Source organism: Cupressus sempervirens, chromosome 9, assembly GCF_028749045.1.
Source record: "Cupressus sempervirens isolate cs-2001-9-10 chromosome 9, ASM2874904v1, whole genome shotgun sequence".
In the NCBI taxonomy this organism is placed as follows: Eukaryota; Viridiplantae; Streptophyta; class Pinopsida; order Cupressales; family Cupressaceae; genus Cupressus; species Cupressus sempervirens.
Genome location: NC_143126.1, coordinates 166811828 through 166828453, shown reverse-complemented (window position 1 = coordinate 166828453; position 16626 = coordinate 166811828). Strand labels below are relative to the sequence as shown.

General features: G+C 35.6%; 1 protein-coding gene across 1 annotated transcript in view; it reads right to left on the bottom strand.

Annotated features, from left to right (window-relative positions):
- Positions 1-16039, bottom strand: part of LOC149538028 (uncharacterized) — a 40262-nt gene extending 24223 nt beyond the window's left edge. The window contains exon 1 of the mRNA XM_089799425.1: positions 15497-16039. Coding sequence (XP_089655551.1) covers positions 15497-15994 — 498 coding nt within the window. The 5' untranslated portion in view covers positions 15995-16039. The remainder of the gene's footprint in view (positions 1-15496) is intronic.
- Positions 16040-16626: the final 587 nt, after the last annotated feature.

The following is a 16626-nucleotide window of genomic DNA, read 5'->3' as shown; positions in this document are numbered from 1 at the left end:
GGAAGAGCAAATTAGGAGGAAGTGATTTGAAAATATTTGAGGCTAGGCCAGGCTTGGCTATTCATGCAAACCAAATTTGAATAGGAAGGTTAGAAAAGACCAGGATGATTAAAACAACCAAGTTGGTAGACGAAGGAGGAATGAGTAGTGTAGAGTCTTGGTTTGTTGCCTTGACTATCAGATTGAGAATACTTGAAGAGGTACAAAATGAGATTGCACAGCACAGCCCAGGCGTTGACACTTCTATTTCAACCATGATGAGCGATGTTGGGGCTGTGCTTGATTTTGAAGATATCAAAGAGGAGAACGTCAATGAGATAGAATTTGGATCAAGATTGGATGAATTGGGGAAGGTTGACATCAAAAAGAAACATTTGGGTACCCTTGCCTCCCTCAATGCCTTTATCGGATACATGAAAGAATATGAGACGAATCATGAGAAAACACTACAAGCAGCAAGCAACATGATGAATTCAGCTGAGCTCAAGATGAAGCATACACTTTGCCCTCCCGTGAAGGAAGTCAACGACAAGCTAGCCAAGTTCATTGCTTTGGCTAAAAAGATGAAACAAAGGAATAGAACTATATTAGAAGATCATTTGATGTAAGCCCAAGTGGAAAATTCTCCTTTTGGGATAGGATAGGTGTCTAATTTTGATTGGCTACCATTTTGGTGCCTTCTCATTGGTTGCCACTTTTGTTTTCTCATTGGTCCATTGATGAGGTAGCATCTTCTCATTGGCTGATGGGGTGGCAACCCTAATTAGGGTTTATAGGATCCAATCTGGATCGTTGGTTTTGTCTCTTTATCTCTACCGTTGGTTGTAATTTTCGGCCTCTATATAAGGCCATTTGCTCTCATTTGTAAAAGGTCAAAGAAAATTGTTGCTCAAGATAATGCCAAAATCATTTTTCTTTCTCATTGTTGTGACTTGCTTGGTGATTAAGAACTATTGGTGTTGTTGCATGGTTTCTACTTCCAATAGATAGTATAAGATTTTCTTTGAAGTTACTAAAGTAGATTTCATTTCAAGAAGGTTGTTAAGCAGAGAGAAAAGTAGATGGATAGTTGCATGGTAGTAATAGTGGATGTTTGATAGGGATCTATAACTAGGCCACTAGCATCCTAGCGGCTTGTTGGGAAGCCTTGTGTGGTAAACTAGTTCCTTTCCCTTGAACCATTGCATCTATGGAGGTAGTGTCACTAGTTAGCTTTCATTAGAGTCGATCCCCGTCCATTTACTAATCTTTCCATTCATAGGAGTAGGAGTAGAATAGCAAGTAGTATAGTATTTGGAGTTTTGAAGGTGGTAGTTAGGAAGGCATAAGTCATTAGAACATTCACCATCTCCATCAACATCATCTAGAACTCATACAAAACCATTGTCACCATCATCCCACCAAAAGTCCATGTTGTCCTCAAACAAATAGCGTAAGGCCGCCTACGTGATGACCAACAAATCACATCGATAACTGAGTTAGTATCCACAAGTGTAAGGAACATTGGAGTTGTTCTCATGTCTTCATGAGTATTAACTTTTCAAGAGAGGAATTGAGTGTTTGATATCCCATATCAAATGTTCAATTGCTATATGTTATGTAGTGGTACAAAACTGACATCAACAAAACCCAAACTCCACAACCATTGTTAGCATCTTCCTAGTATACATGACAAAATGGGAGATTTAGAGCAAGGTATGGACATTTGTCAAAGCATAATCAGAAGCGGATTTTTGTCAGATGTTATAGTTGGGAATATTATGAAGTAATTGGAAAATATTTGCTTGTTATTAACAGTGATCAAGAGATCAATTTATACAAGAGACTAAACTATGTTTCTTTAAGAAACAATCGTAAAGAATAGAAACATTCTATTCTAAAAACAAAAAACTAAATATTAGAAACATTCTAATATTTACAAAAGATTACAATAGATAACCATTAGACACTAAACAAAGATAATAGAAACTATCTATGTCGTAATACCCTCCCTTAATGGTTAATCTATCCAGAGCACAAAATTGTCAAAAAGCGTAAAAGATAGATTATGTCTGCTCAAGGCGCTTTGCACTGTTCGTTGTGGGCTGCGAACCAGATTGCTTAGATAGGGCAGCTAAGCACTTCATTGCTATACAAACATTATTTTATTTAAAAGACATTGTTTAATCTAGAATGTGAGAAAGTTTGGAAACTGTTAGACAACATGCCAGAAAATATAATCATTGAAAGGTGAAATGGCAGTGCAAAGTGTTTTTAGCAAACAGAACTGCATACTACACTGTCCTCTTGTAGAATATAATAATTGTTTATAGGACTAGAGACTATAGTGTAATAAGGTTGACGACCTTGTTGTTTGATAAGCTTTTGGGAGTAGCACGTTGCTTGAATTGTCAAGCAACCCCACTAAATAATCTCTCCCCAGCCTTTCAAACTTTAGGATTCTCTCAATTGAAATAAAACAGTAAGAACAAAATGGTCACCATTTTTATCATTTTTCAAATTGGTTTTTGGGTTTTTGTATTGGATTTTTTAACATTTGTGTGCAGGCATTTGGAAGTGAGGATTGATCGAAATGATCAAACTTGTCAGCTTCAATTCAACCAAATTTGATGGTATGTAACACTTCCCTAACTATTTTTTTCCTTTGTTTTCATTCTACATTTGCAATGCTGGGTTTAATTATGTAGTGTTCATTTCAATTTTTTACTGCTGTGATTGCACGGTATGCAAATGCTTTATCACTTTTTGAACTAATGAAGCACTTTGGAATACACCTCAGCCATTTAGCTTTGCTTTTGATTTATTTGCATGCAACCATGCATGTTTAGTGGAGAAGGGATGCAAATGCTTTAATAGCATGAGTGACTTTTATTGCATTACAGCTATAATTGATCATTATGTGCACATGGGTGATCTTCTTTGTCATGCTCACTATCTTGAGGAAACTCTATATTTTATTATCAAAATGCCAACTAAAACTAGGATGGTTGTGTGGATATGTTTGATTTATACATGTACATCACACAAGAACAGAGGACTAGGAATATTTACGACTAATATTCCTTCTAAACTAGACTTAAAAAATGTTATAATATACATACTCCTGTCAGACATTTATGCAGAAGTGGGCAGGTGGGATGAGGTTCAAAACTTCAAAAGGTAAGACCGTACGAAGAATGATGAAAGATGAAAGAATCAAAAAGCTATTTAGATGTATTTAGAATGAAGTTCATAAAATTGTATATGTTTTTTGTGTAGGAGACAAATAGTGCTGCAGAAATATGCACTTTTAAAAAATATATCCTGGGAGATGACACCAGCAGGATATTTTCCACAATCAAGACATCTGTCAAAGGATGTGGAGGGAAATAACCGAGCATCATCCTTTACAGTGAGAGGTTGGCAATTGTATCAGGATTGTTAAGTACCCCTTGGAACAACTATTAGATTTGTCTAGAGCCTGTGGGCTGCCACATTGCATTCAAACTTATCTGCATGACTGTTGCAAGACAAATTTGTTGGGAGAAACACATACTAGTTTTGTGATTTCAAATAAAGCCAACATTTTTGTGAGGATTATGGGTAATGCTAAGCGAAGCAAACAGCATGCCTGTGTCTGCCCTGTGACAAGGTACATTGTTTCATACCTGTGTGGTAAGAAGGGATGAGATTTTGTTCATTGTTTCAGATCACCTGTGTTTGGCTATAGACTATATTGTTGACTTCATAATGTTAGATGTATAAAATGCAATGTGTGTCACTACCTATAAGTACTGATTGTATATTTGTTAAAGCCCTGTTTTCCAAAACCATAAAGGTGCCATGACATTTTTTACTATTTTTCAAGAGCTCTGTCCTCTAGAATGAAAAGGTGGAGGATGGTGTGGATACTAGGCAAGGAAGGCCTAAAGGAAATAGAGAGATTCATGGCTAACGGCAGCAAATGTGAGGACAGGGCTTAGATTAATTTGAGTACTTGGATTTGAGGTGAAAGAATATATCTTGTAGTTATATACTCCAACCTTTGTTATGTAATCAAACAACAGTATCACATACGCTCGACTCAACAATATGAAAACATCATTCTCCTATCGTTCTTTAGGTCAATTGTCCTCTTACATTGGATTTTAAATCATTCAAAATTTTCTCCCCACCATTCAATATATTACCCGGGTTATCTTCCGATCCACATAACCATTGCACCTTGTTGGGGTGCAATTGCTAGTTATAAACCATGCAATTATAGAAATTTAGGCAGAACCCTCCATTGGATCATTACATAATGTCAGGACCCCGACCAGATTCAACAATACCTGATTAGAAATTTTCTCACAACAGTGAGACTTCACAATTTCTGCCATGTCCCTGTGAAATATGGCCTTCACATTTCCGTCAATGATCTAGAATCGACAGGAGTGTAACAATAGTTGCAATCTGTTTTGATTTCAATCACTGTTGTTGGAAATGAAGACTCCACCATATTAAGATTGCTCACTATCTGTAAAGGGATATTGATCAAGCCCATTGATAGATATCGAGAAAGGGAAAAAATGTTTTGTTAAAGAATGTTTTCTCAAACCAAAACACTAAACTGCCACCAAGAGCCACATGTTATGAGAAGCAGCGATCCCTTGGAAGAGACACCTTATTTGAATATCGGCTCGAAAGACATGTCTCTCCGTTCCTCCTAAAAGGGTATAAATGGGCAAGAACCTTTTCAGTTAATAGGACATTGAATTAAAAGAGAAGGAATAATACTTACAAATGCGAACTGTATATTGATTGTGGTATGGATTTCCATACTAATGCGATAATTCTATGTACATCTGCATACTTCTGAATTAAAATGCATTGCTGTTTATGATTATCTAACACAGCATAATAGATATATTGCTGACTAAGGCAAGAGCCTACATCGCATCGGTAAATTGTGAGCCTCTCATTCGGGAGGTCTTGGGTTCGAATCTACTCGAGATGAACACATTATAATTATTTATCTTAACAATTATAATAAATGAATAATAAATAATCTAGGTTTTCGCCAATTACGTATCAACCAAAAAAGATATATTGTTGATTCAGGGTGGGTCGCCTATGAATAGTTCAATATTAACACGTTATGCATATTTATACTGCCTGACTGCTTCAACCAGCCATGGTAAAGAAACTAGAATTTAAAAATAGGGAAATGGAGATAGGGTCATCTTCCAAGTACACCACCTCATGGTAGAAGACCAAGGAGTCCCATGAGGGCAAAGGGGTAGCAAAGGTAGCCTAGAGTACTACCTTTGGGCTTTAGAAAGGATGGACTTCTAGGACACACTATTGTGAATGATCCTCATGATCTCTATCATGGTAAATGAATATATTAAAAATGTTCAATCATAGAAAGTAGGATAGAAGTGGCAATCTTGAGAGGAACGGTTATTGGACACCTAACAATGTACTCCACCTCATATGGATGGCACGGGCCACACGCAGCCAAGAGGGATAGTATATCCACTCTGGGCCTATGGTAGAGGATCTCTAGGGAACCCTATTGAGCTACCCTATCTTAGCTCTTCTACGGTTGAGCCTACTTAAACTGATTTAAGCAATGTTGTGATTAGACCTATACTTCTAAGAATCTAATACATTATTATTTCTAATTAAAAAGAGCTCTTTTCTGAATTATCATTATATATGATTCCTAACTTGTTTGCAGGTCTCAATCGAAGTGGCAGATGTCTCTATTGCAGGGGTACGCATACCTACACTTCTAGGATGTGTACCCAAGTACAAGGCACTCAATGGAGAACATCATAGCTAAGGACCTTGATTAAGATTTCTGATTTTTGTTTGGGTTTTTTGTTTGTGTATCAGCTTGTTCATCAGGTTTAAATCAATACGTAATCAGCTAGAAGCTTTGATAAAATGTTGATTAAAAATAGCTTTATCACTGTTCAAGTCAAAAGCTTATCAATTGCAATATGTCATCATTATATGATTGATGATCTTCTTGTTCATGTTTAAAGTCGGTCGTTTCTGTTATGGATCAAAATATTTAGCATATATTATTATTGCAAACATATTGCAAATCTGAATCTGAAAACAATACATTGCATCTACGAATTTATCATCGTTCTTGTTTATAGTCAGAAGCTTATCATTTGCAATATGTCATCATTATATGATTTATTATCTTCTTGTTCATGTATAAAGTCTTCCTTCTCTGTTATACATCTAAATATTAGCACATATTGTTATTACAAACATATTGCATATCTGAAACTGAAAAAAATACATTGCATCTGCAAACTTTATCACTATTCTTGTTTTGAAAACCATTGTTATGACTTGTATTTTCAGACTTTCTATTATATTAAATTATATTTAAAAAAATTGATGTACACACGTACTCCTGTTGCCTATTTTGAAAAATGGTCGTACCTGTGCCCATACCCTAAGTACCCCCATCCACGTGCAACCTTAAATAATGTAAACATACAATATCTCTTTGACATTTCAAAATATAAGGTGGCCCAAAAACATTGCTAAGAAACTTTTAAATGCAAAAAATGTGTTGACCACCTGACATTAGCAACACCCCTTATAAGAAAATTCAGGGTTTACCAAAATATTCTTGGTAATTGAGTAAGTTTCTGATAAAATGAGCATTCAATGTCTTTTATCATCCCAATGCATATGCTGTTCCAACAATATAGCTACAAAAAATTACTTGCAACATTGTTTGTTTCATAAAATCATCTTCAAGAGTAAGACAAGAAAAATTTTGACAAAATAATCATGGGTATTTATCATTGTAACAATATTTCAAATATCATCCTTAGGTAGGTTATTATTAGATTTGTATAGAAACTGTGTGCTGCCATGCTGCATTCAAATTTATCTGCACAACTGTTGCAAGACAAATTTGTTGGCAGAAATGCGTACTGGTTTAGTGATATCAAATAAAGACAACATTTTTCTGATGATTATGGGAGCAACCGGTATGCACAGACCTGCACTATGACAAAGTACATTGCTTCAGACCTGCATGGTAAGACAGGATCAGATTTTGTTCATTGTTTCAGATCAGCTGTGTTTGGATATAGACGATATTGTTGACTTCATAATATTAGATGTATAAAATGCAACGTGTGTCACTGCCTTATGTACTGATTGGATATTTGTTAAAACCCCAGTTTCCAAAACCATAAAGGTTGACATTTTTGACTATCTTTCAAGAGCTCTGCCCTCTTGAGTGAAAAGGTAGAGGATGGTCTACATAATATGCAAGGAATGCCTAAAGGAAATGGAGAGACGGCTGATGCCAGGAAATGAGAGGACGGGACTTAAAATAATTTGAGTACTTGGGTTTGAGGTGAAATAATATCTCTTGTAGTTATTTACTCCAACCTTTGTTATGTAATCAAACAACAGTATGACATACGCTCAACTCAACAATATGAAGACATCATTTGCTTATCGTTCTTTAAGTTAATTGTCCTCTTACACTGGATTTAAAATCATTCAAAATTTTCTCCCCGCCACTCAATATATTACCCAAGTATATCTTCCTATCAACATTAACCAATGTGCCTTCTTGGGGTTCAATTGCTAGTAATATACTAATAAACCATGCAAATAGAGAAACTTAGGCAGTCCCCTCCATTGGATTTTTACATAATGTCATGACCCTGACCAGATTCAACAATGCCTGATTAAAAAAATTTCTCATAATAGTGAGACTTCACAATATCTGTCATGTCCCTGCAATAATGAAATATCAATATGCCTTCACATTTCTGTCGATGATCTAGAACTAACTGGAGTGTAACAATAGTTGCTATCTGTTTTGACTTGAATCACCATTATTAGAAAATGAAGACTCCGCGATACTAAGATTGCTCGCGATCTATAAAGGGATATTGATCAAGCTCGTTGATGGATATCGAGAAAGGAAAAACAATGTTTTGTTAGACAATGTTTATCTCAAACCAAAACACTGAACTGCCACCAAGTGTTGGGGGAAAGGATCTCTGCAAATGTAATGACACTATATGTTATTTCTGTGTGTTCCAAATGCAGATTGAATGATATATAAATATGCATAGAAGAGACATGTCTCGTGAACAGACATGTCTCTATGGTAATTTATAAATTAATCATCAATTAGACTATTAACATTAATAAATAACATATCTATATTATATAATATATATAATAATATATAATAAATATATAAGTAGATATATGAGGGTTTGTCTAATGGATGATTAATCAATAACCATAGTAGGATTATCTCTAGGTCAATTCAATCCGACTAAAGCTACAACATAGACAGTCCCTCTTATCTAGGGAGGATTGTTGTTGAACACATTATGCTCTCAAGCATATTTAGAGATATCATCTCAATATGATATTCTTGGAGTGGCATATTTTTTGATATCAACATGTATCCATCAACTTAGATGTTATCTTATGATATCATCCGAAGTATTATTAAACAAGAAATATCAATCATATGATATTCATCATACTTATATTCTCTTGATATGTGCACTAGTATCATGTTCATGGTGCCTACCAAAAGAATATGTTATATCCTAGAAGGATATGGTTTATCTGATTTCCAGCACACCCCGAGACAATATGAACGTAGTCTACCAAATAACAACCTTGATCTCAAAGACAACAAGGTAATCTCCATTATGACAAGTATCGCGATCTTCGGCACACTTCGGGACGTCAACTTAATGCAGTGTATCTATCATGACACTAGATCAAGAACTCGAGAACAACAAATGTAGTATCATGATCTCTGACACATTTTGGGACAGCAACTTAATGTAGTCTATCATGATATGTTCGTTATCATGATCTCCAACACATTCTCAGAGAGCAACTTAATGTAGTCCATCATGATAAAAGGTCAAACCATTGTTAAGATCGTCACCTTACAATAGCGGCCTCACAAATACATCAATGAAAGATCGTCACCTTCCAAGACATAATCCACGTATGCAAAATAGTAACTCTCATAATATCCACCAAAACCAAGTCAAAAGATGGATACACCATAGTTGCTTGTAGAGGATGGAACAAGAGCTTTCACCTCAAGCTTCTATTTGACAGAGAAGAATGTATTAGAAGGGATTTCACCCCGAAATTCTCCCTCCCAATCTGTTAACTTTTTCCGATCAAGGTTGCTTTTGATGGAATGGTGGAATCCCTCTTAATCTAATATCAACCTTCTCACCTCCTCGTACAAGGTTGCCTTTGATGAAGTGTCAAATGTCAAACTCCTTCAAGTTAACTGGATTATATCCTCTATCTACTCCCTCTCTTTGTCCAAGGTTGTCTCTAATGAACTATCATGCTCCCTCTTGATATAGAAGGATACTCATAATCTTAATCATAAAAGATATTCACTTCAAGAGCCTCACTTTATCTAGCATGATCATCAGATGACTAATGAATTATAGATCACAGCTTCTTTGAAGCTACTGTCATAAGATTGAGTCTACACAATATCTGATAGCATGTGTAAAGAACCAACCTTCTTTTCCTACAAGAACATCCTCAAACATAAAGAAAAAGATCAAGGCAAATAACTCTTATAGTACGTATAGAATTACAAATAAGACAAAGACTACACTGAGTAGATAAATATAATACTTCAAGGATAAGAATCTTATCTGCACATGAGGGTCCATAGACATTTGAGAATGGAACATCTCCTCTCTCAAGATGGTTCAAGTGGGAATAGAACATTGTTTATTATTTCCTCCCCACAATGTAAAATTTCCCACTCTTATATCATTTGAACTATTTTTACTTCACGTGAAATATGGCGAACTTCTTTGTATTTATTCTCATAATAGTTCACAGATGTGAGATGCACCATAAAGTGATACCATATTAATGTAATTAAGATGCAACATATGCTTCTTTTGAAGACTGTTTTTTCTTTGACTTTAGGTCTTCCTTATCGTTCTTTCAACCTACTTAATTAATCTTCAGCAAATACAGTAGTCATCTAAGCTCCTCCCAATAATAGGAAGTCTTTATCAAACCATGTTCAAAACTTTCATCAAATGGATCATTTCCTATGTCAACTATGATCTCCACTCTCATTATGTATTCGTTGGTACCAATATGATGACCAAAGATTATATCAAACCTCTTCCAATAGTTTTGACTTCATATATGCTCATTTCTCATAGAGAATCTCCTACAGATAAATCGCATTAATTTCAAATATTAAATAAACATGCCATTAAATAATAAGTATTTATAATCACCACCATTATGTAGCCTAAGCCCAGCTCAAAGCATATAAGCGTGTAGTTCTCTTTTCAATTGATCATTGTTTGCCACATATCTCTAATTATTTATTTACATTCTGGATGCTTAATGCCCTTCTTTCTACCCCGTCAATTTCTTTACATCACCACCCCTGTAATATTGTTGGGACCTCTACTCGACTTGGTTGTTGACCGTTTAATACATATTCTTGAATCTGAGTACCCAGTTGCATCTTCATATCTATCATTGGCACTTGTTGACAATATTTTAAGAGACCCTACAACACTGCATGGGATTCCTAAACTTGGATTAAATTCGTATAAATTAAAATTGCAAGGCACGTCTTTTTACCTATAAGTTGTATACAACTTTTTTACTTTCCACAAAGAGTGTATTAAATGTAATCTAAGTATAGAAGTTTATATAAACCTGATTAGATATGTTAGTAAATTGAAATATAACTAGAGTCACTAACATATCAATCTACGAGAAATAATGGTCACTGCTCCCGAATCTTTGTTGATCTACCTTAGGTGATGACTCATGTTGACCTTAATGTCAATCTAATATGATATTATTATTGTTACTACTGATGTTTATATCCTATTGCTTATGACTAGAGATGAAATGTTGTACCTCTTTCCTTGTTACTAATGCATGTCCTCTTGTTCCTTTTCAAAGTACTTAATATATAAGATACAAAATATTGATTTTTGTGATGAGCATATTTGTTTTGTAACTACCCCTCTCGCTTTCTCACTGCCGAGTCAAGCTGACGTGTGCCTAGCAATCTATACTGATAAATTCCTACCCATCATTGAATGTGTGCGCTTGGTGCCAAAGAAGACTTGTGCTCAGGGTTGGAAATCAATGTAAAAATCAAAAATAGATTGTTTGATGATCTCTCTGATAACTTATATGTGTGTGTGTGTGTGTGTGTGTGTGTTTCCTTAGTAATACTTAGTTGGACAAATGGTGAACATGGAAGAACCAATTTTGTTTCATGGAGTTCACAGTTGTAACAGTCTCCGAGGCAGCCTCCAAAATATATCAGCCACGAACAATTGAAATACCCCAAGTACCATATACTCCTGACTCTATACTTCTATGTACCTCTTTACCGCTTTATTGTTGTCCTTTGATATAAGTAATATGGCAAGCAAATATAGGATGACACCTGCAAACTATTCTTGTCTTCCCCATCAAAAAATAGATCATAAGTGGCTTAGTGAAAGATTTGCAATCACGATGGCTACCAAAAGCAACAAGCTTCTTAATACCTACAGACACCGAGGAATGAGGATATGATTCCTAATATTGGGATTTAAATAAGTTACGTCCACTTTGTTATCAGTATTCTTGGTTCCACATAATCTATAGAAACGACTGCATAACTAAACAATCTGTATTATTAGTTCAAGGAGTTCTTCGTTTGCATTTCTTCCCATCCTCAATTTTGGCATCAATTACTTTTATCTCAACAATCTCCCTCACTCCATTCTATAGAACTATAATATGAAGCACTATTTTTTATATTGCAGCATAAATTTTGTCAATCCAAGAGATGGATTCAGTTGCAATATGAACGGCACAGGCACTAGATCCTTGGAACTTTTCCAAGTAGTCAATTTCAAACCTTTTGAACGCTTCATCATAGACATGAAATGATTTGTGGTATTTGCAAAGCTCTTCAACACAATCTAAGAGGTATTTTCGAAGATGCCATGGATGGCCTAGCTTGGTGAGCATTATTAGTGGACCAAATGATTGTCCAACAATTTCAATACAAAGGTCTGCATTCTCCTGCACACTGCATTAACAATCAATGATATTATTTATGGACAACACAAATACAACATGCCCCATCTCGAACCATAGTCTTCTCCAACATAACATCTTAGTGCTCCATTCCAACTTGTGTTTAATGGCAATGTGCGCCAAGCACTAAGAACTCCACCACTAACACGCTCTCAACATGCTTAGCTCTGTGAACTTCCAACACTGATCTCATCAAACCCTTATCCATGCTCAGCGCACCACAGTCTAGGCTCTACCACTACAAATTGAATCATGTGTTTGAATGGATACTTTGAATGGATGATTTATCGCGCCTCTCATTTCAAGAATTCTCATTAACAACTTTGTTAAACTTTGAGGAATAAGTATATTGATGTTGATAGAGAAACACTTAAATTTTTGAACAATATTGTCTGTTTTTGTAATGATAATTTCTGCGTATTCCAAATGCAGATTGGATGGTATATAAATATGCATAGAAGAGACATGTCTCTATGGTAATTCATAAATTAATCATCAATTAGACTATATTAACATTAATATATAACATATCAATATATATATATATATATATATGAGGGTTTGTCTAATTGATGATTAAACAATAACAATGGAAGGATTAGCTCTAAGGCAATTCAATCCGACTAAAGCTACAACATTAACACCACGAGCCACATGTTATGAGTAGTAGTGATCCCTTGTGAGAAGTAGTGATCCCTTGGAAGAGATGTCTTATTTGGATATTGGCTCAAAAGATATGTCTCTCTATTCCTCCTAAAAGGGTATAAATGGGCAAGACCCTTGCCGGTTAATAGGACACTGAATCCTAAGGGAAGGAATAATACTTGCAAGTGTGAACAGTATATTGATTGTGGTCTGGATTTCCAAACTAATGGACTAATTCTGTGTACATCTGTATACTTCTGAATTGACGTGCATTGCGGTTTATGATTATCTAACATAGCATAATAGATATATTGCTGATCAGGGTGTGTTACCATCCATGAATAGTTCACTTTAGGAAACATGTGATTAGAATGCATATTTATACTGCCTGATTGCAGCAACCAGCCGTGGTAAAGAAACTGGAAATTACAAATTGGGAAATGGAGATAGGATCATCTTCCAAGTACACCATCTCATGGTATAAGACCAAGGTATCCCATGGAACCAAAGGGGTAGCAAAGGGTACTGCCTTTGGGCTTAGAAAGGATGGACATCCAGTACACCCTATCTATTGTCAACACTATTCATGATCTCTATCATGATAAATGAATATATTAAAAATGTTCAATCATAGGAAGTAGAATAGAAGTGGCAATATTGAGGGGAACGGTTATAGGACACCTCACTAGGTACTCCACCTCATATGTATGGCATGGGCCACATGCAGCCAAGAGGGATGGTATATCCACTCTTGAGCCTATGCTAGGGGATCTCTAGGGCACCCTATTGAGTTATCCTATCTTAGCTCTTCTATGGTTGAGCCTACTTAAACTGATTTAAGCAATCTTGTGAATAGACCTATACTTCTAATACATGCTTATTTCTAATTAAAGAGAGCTATTTTTTGAATTATAATTATAAATGATTCCTAACTTGTTTGCAGGGTCTCAATAAAGTGGCAGATGTCTCTAACACTATTTGTTTCAATTAAAAATTGTGAAGTGGCGCAAAATTTGGGGATATCACATAAGCTTGTAATACAAGACATTCAACATCTCTTTGTTATTTCAAAATATAAGGTGTCCCAAAAACATTGCTAAGAAACTTATAGATGCCAAAAAATGTGTTGACCACCTGACATTAGCAGGATCACCCCCTCTAAGAAAATCAAGGGTTTACCAAAATATTCTTGGTGGGTAAGTTTCTAATAAATGAGCATCGAATGTCTCATTTTATTTCCAAAGTATATGCTCTTCTAACGATATAGCTACAAAAAATTACTTGCAACATTGTTTGTTTCATATAATCATTTTCAAGAATAAGACTCGAAAAATGTTGAATAAATCATCACAGGTATGTATCACTGTAACAATATTTCAAATATTATCCATAGGTAGGTTATTACTCAGTAAGTTGATACAACATAGTTGAACTTTATATACTTGATTTGACAAAGAAACTTTTAGTTCGTGTCAAAGTTATACCTAACATTAGACTTCTTAATTTATACTAATCCTTTCCGCTAGTGAGATTATTCTTCTGGGTTACTAACACAAAGTAGTAATACCCTGCAAACTATGCTTTATAAGAGAGAACATAATAAATAAATAAATGGCAACTCCGTGAAAGACAGACTATAATTAACCAAGAATAGGAAAAAATAAGTAGACCAACCAATCTTATTAACACCACTTTTTTATCAAAAAAAAAACTGAAACCACGTACAGTTCCTCTAGAAAACGATCTTTAAAAATTTGGTGTTTATCATCTGTATTGTGCAGTGTTCACAATCAGTCACAAAAACACTAAAAGCTTCCATGGAAGGTAGAACATGAAGAACTCAAGGAGTGCATACAAAAGAACATTCTCAACATAAAAAGATTCAGACATTAAAAACCAATTTTTCAAAACACACCCACAAATCGTCCATATATTTCATTCAATTAAAAAAGCATACAATCAAAAACACCCCAAAAAGAAATCTAATATATTCTTATACTATTCGTTATCAAAAGCAACAAAATTCAAGAACTCTATGACAAGACAGAGCTTAATGAACCTTACAACTCGAGAACCTCATTGAAAAGGAAGCAGACAAAACCAAACGAAAAAAATGATAAAATTGAACATACTCACTACTCATCTAAATATCAGAAATTTTTTAGACAGCACTAGAGAAAATGGGCGCTCTTAGCAATCTTCTAAAGAAGCTAATTTTAATACGCTGAGGGAGCAGGGTGTTCACGTCATTTATGCTCTCTACAGACAAACGCCTGGGTCACCATTTCCATCTATTGACTGAGGTCCACCCCTTCTGAGAAAGAAAGAGGAGCTTACGACTCATGCCATGATCGTATTTAGATAATCTTCTCAATCAGACTTAACAGAAACAATTGAAAGTTCCCATTAAACGGATCTAAAATCTCAAAATGGCCATGCAACATAAAGCATCACAGCTAAAATAGTTGTAATATTAATATAAAATGAAAAATGACAAAATGAATACACCTATTAATCCTTTAATTATACTAACTTTAGATACTATAAAGATAGACAATGCCGAATCAACCACTACTCATCTAAGATTTGTTGCCAAAAACAACAAATAATAATCAAACGCTGATTGAAGCCATCAATCACCCAATGATACTAAGTCTGAAAATGCCAATGAACCCTCAAGAAAAGGGCAACATCGAATAAAACTACTACTGAGATTGATAATTAGGAGATCCTAAACGCATACCTTATTGACATTGAGATTGAGTGGCCAATAATGCAGAAACTTGTAGAAATAATCAAACATCTCCTTCGAGTCGTCAAATACTTTGGGTCCAAGTTTCACAGGACCCACTTTCTTCGGCTCCTTAGCCTTGCCAACGCCATCTTCATTTTGTGCATCACCCTTCACTGCGTCCTCTTCTCCTTCTGCCTTCACAGCATCTCCTTCTTGACCATCCATGCCATCAAGCCTGGCTTCTTCTACAGACTTCTCTGCACCGTTTTGCTGGGAATCTTCAGGCTTGTCTGTCCTTTGTTTCTTAGATGAGCCGTCTTCATTGTCATTATCTTCTTGTGGGTCTTCCTCTCTGGGTCTCTTGCTTGCATTTTCAGCACTTCCTATATCCATGGAAGCATTCTCCGCCCCGTCCCGGGTAGCTGCCTCCTCCCCGACAATGTTCTTTGCAGTGTCTGCGCAATCCGCGGAAGCGAGAATAACATTACCAGTAGCTTCTTCCGCCATAGATGTTTTTATGGTTCGTTGTTTTTTACTGGTCTACAACAAATCAGAGCTATGGACTAGTAAGCTGAATGTTTTTTATAGTCTAATAAGGTGCACGAAAACCTAACGAAATAGACGCTGGTTTTCAGGCCCAACTCAACTAGTTCAAAAAAATGGTTAATGAATGATTTTTAATGACGTCCACGAGGTCATAAGCTTAAGGGACCCACATTAAAAAATGGTTACCAAATCTAATGAATGAATGAATGAAAGATTTATAATGACGTTCATGAGGCCATAAGCCTAAGGGACCCGCATCAACAATAGGCATTTCAAGTTGAGAAACGCTTTGTAGGATTTGTTCGCACTTCCCTCTATGGGGAAGTTTGTCCAGTAATTTAGGACTAAATGAATGAAAGAAATAAATAAAAATTTCAATATCTATAATCTTGGTCTATTAGTGAAGTTGAATGGTTCACAAAGAGCCTAAGAGGGATCAAGTATTGTGAGTGCAAGGCTCCAACACCACAAGGGATGAGGTCAGGATCATGCTCTGGGTGATTTTGATGGCATGGATGCCCATCAATCCCTAGCTCTAAGTTGAAGAGGTTTCAGGGACGAGTAGGCCCGTATTAGGTTCCTAAATCATTTCA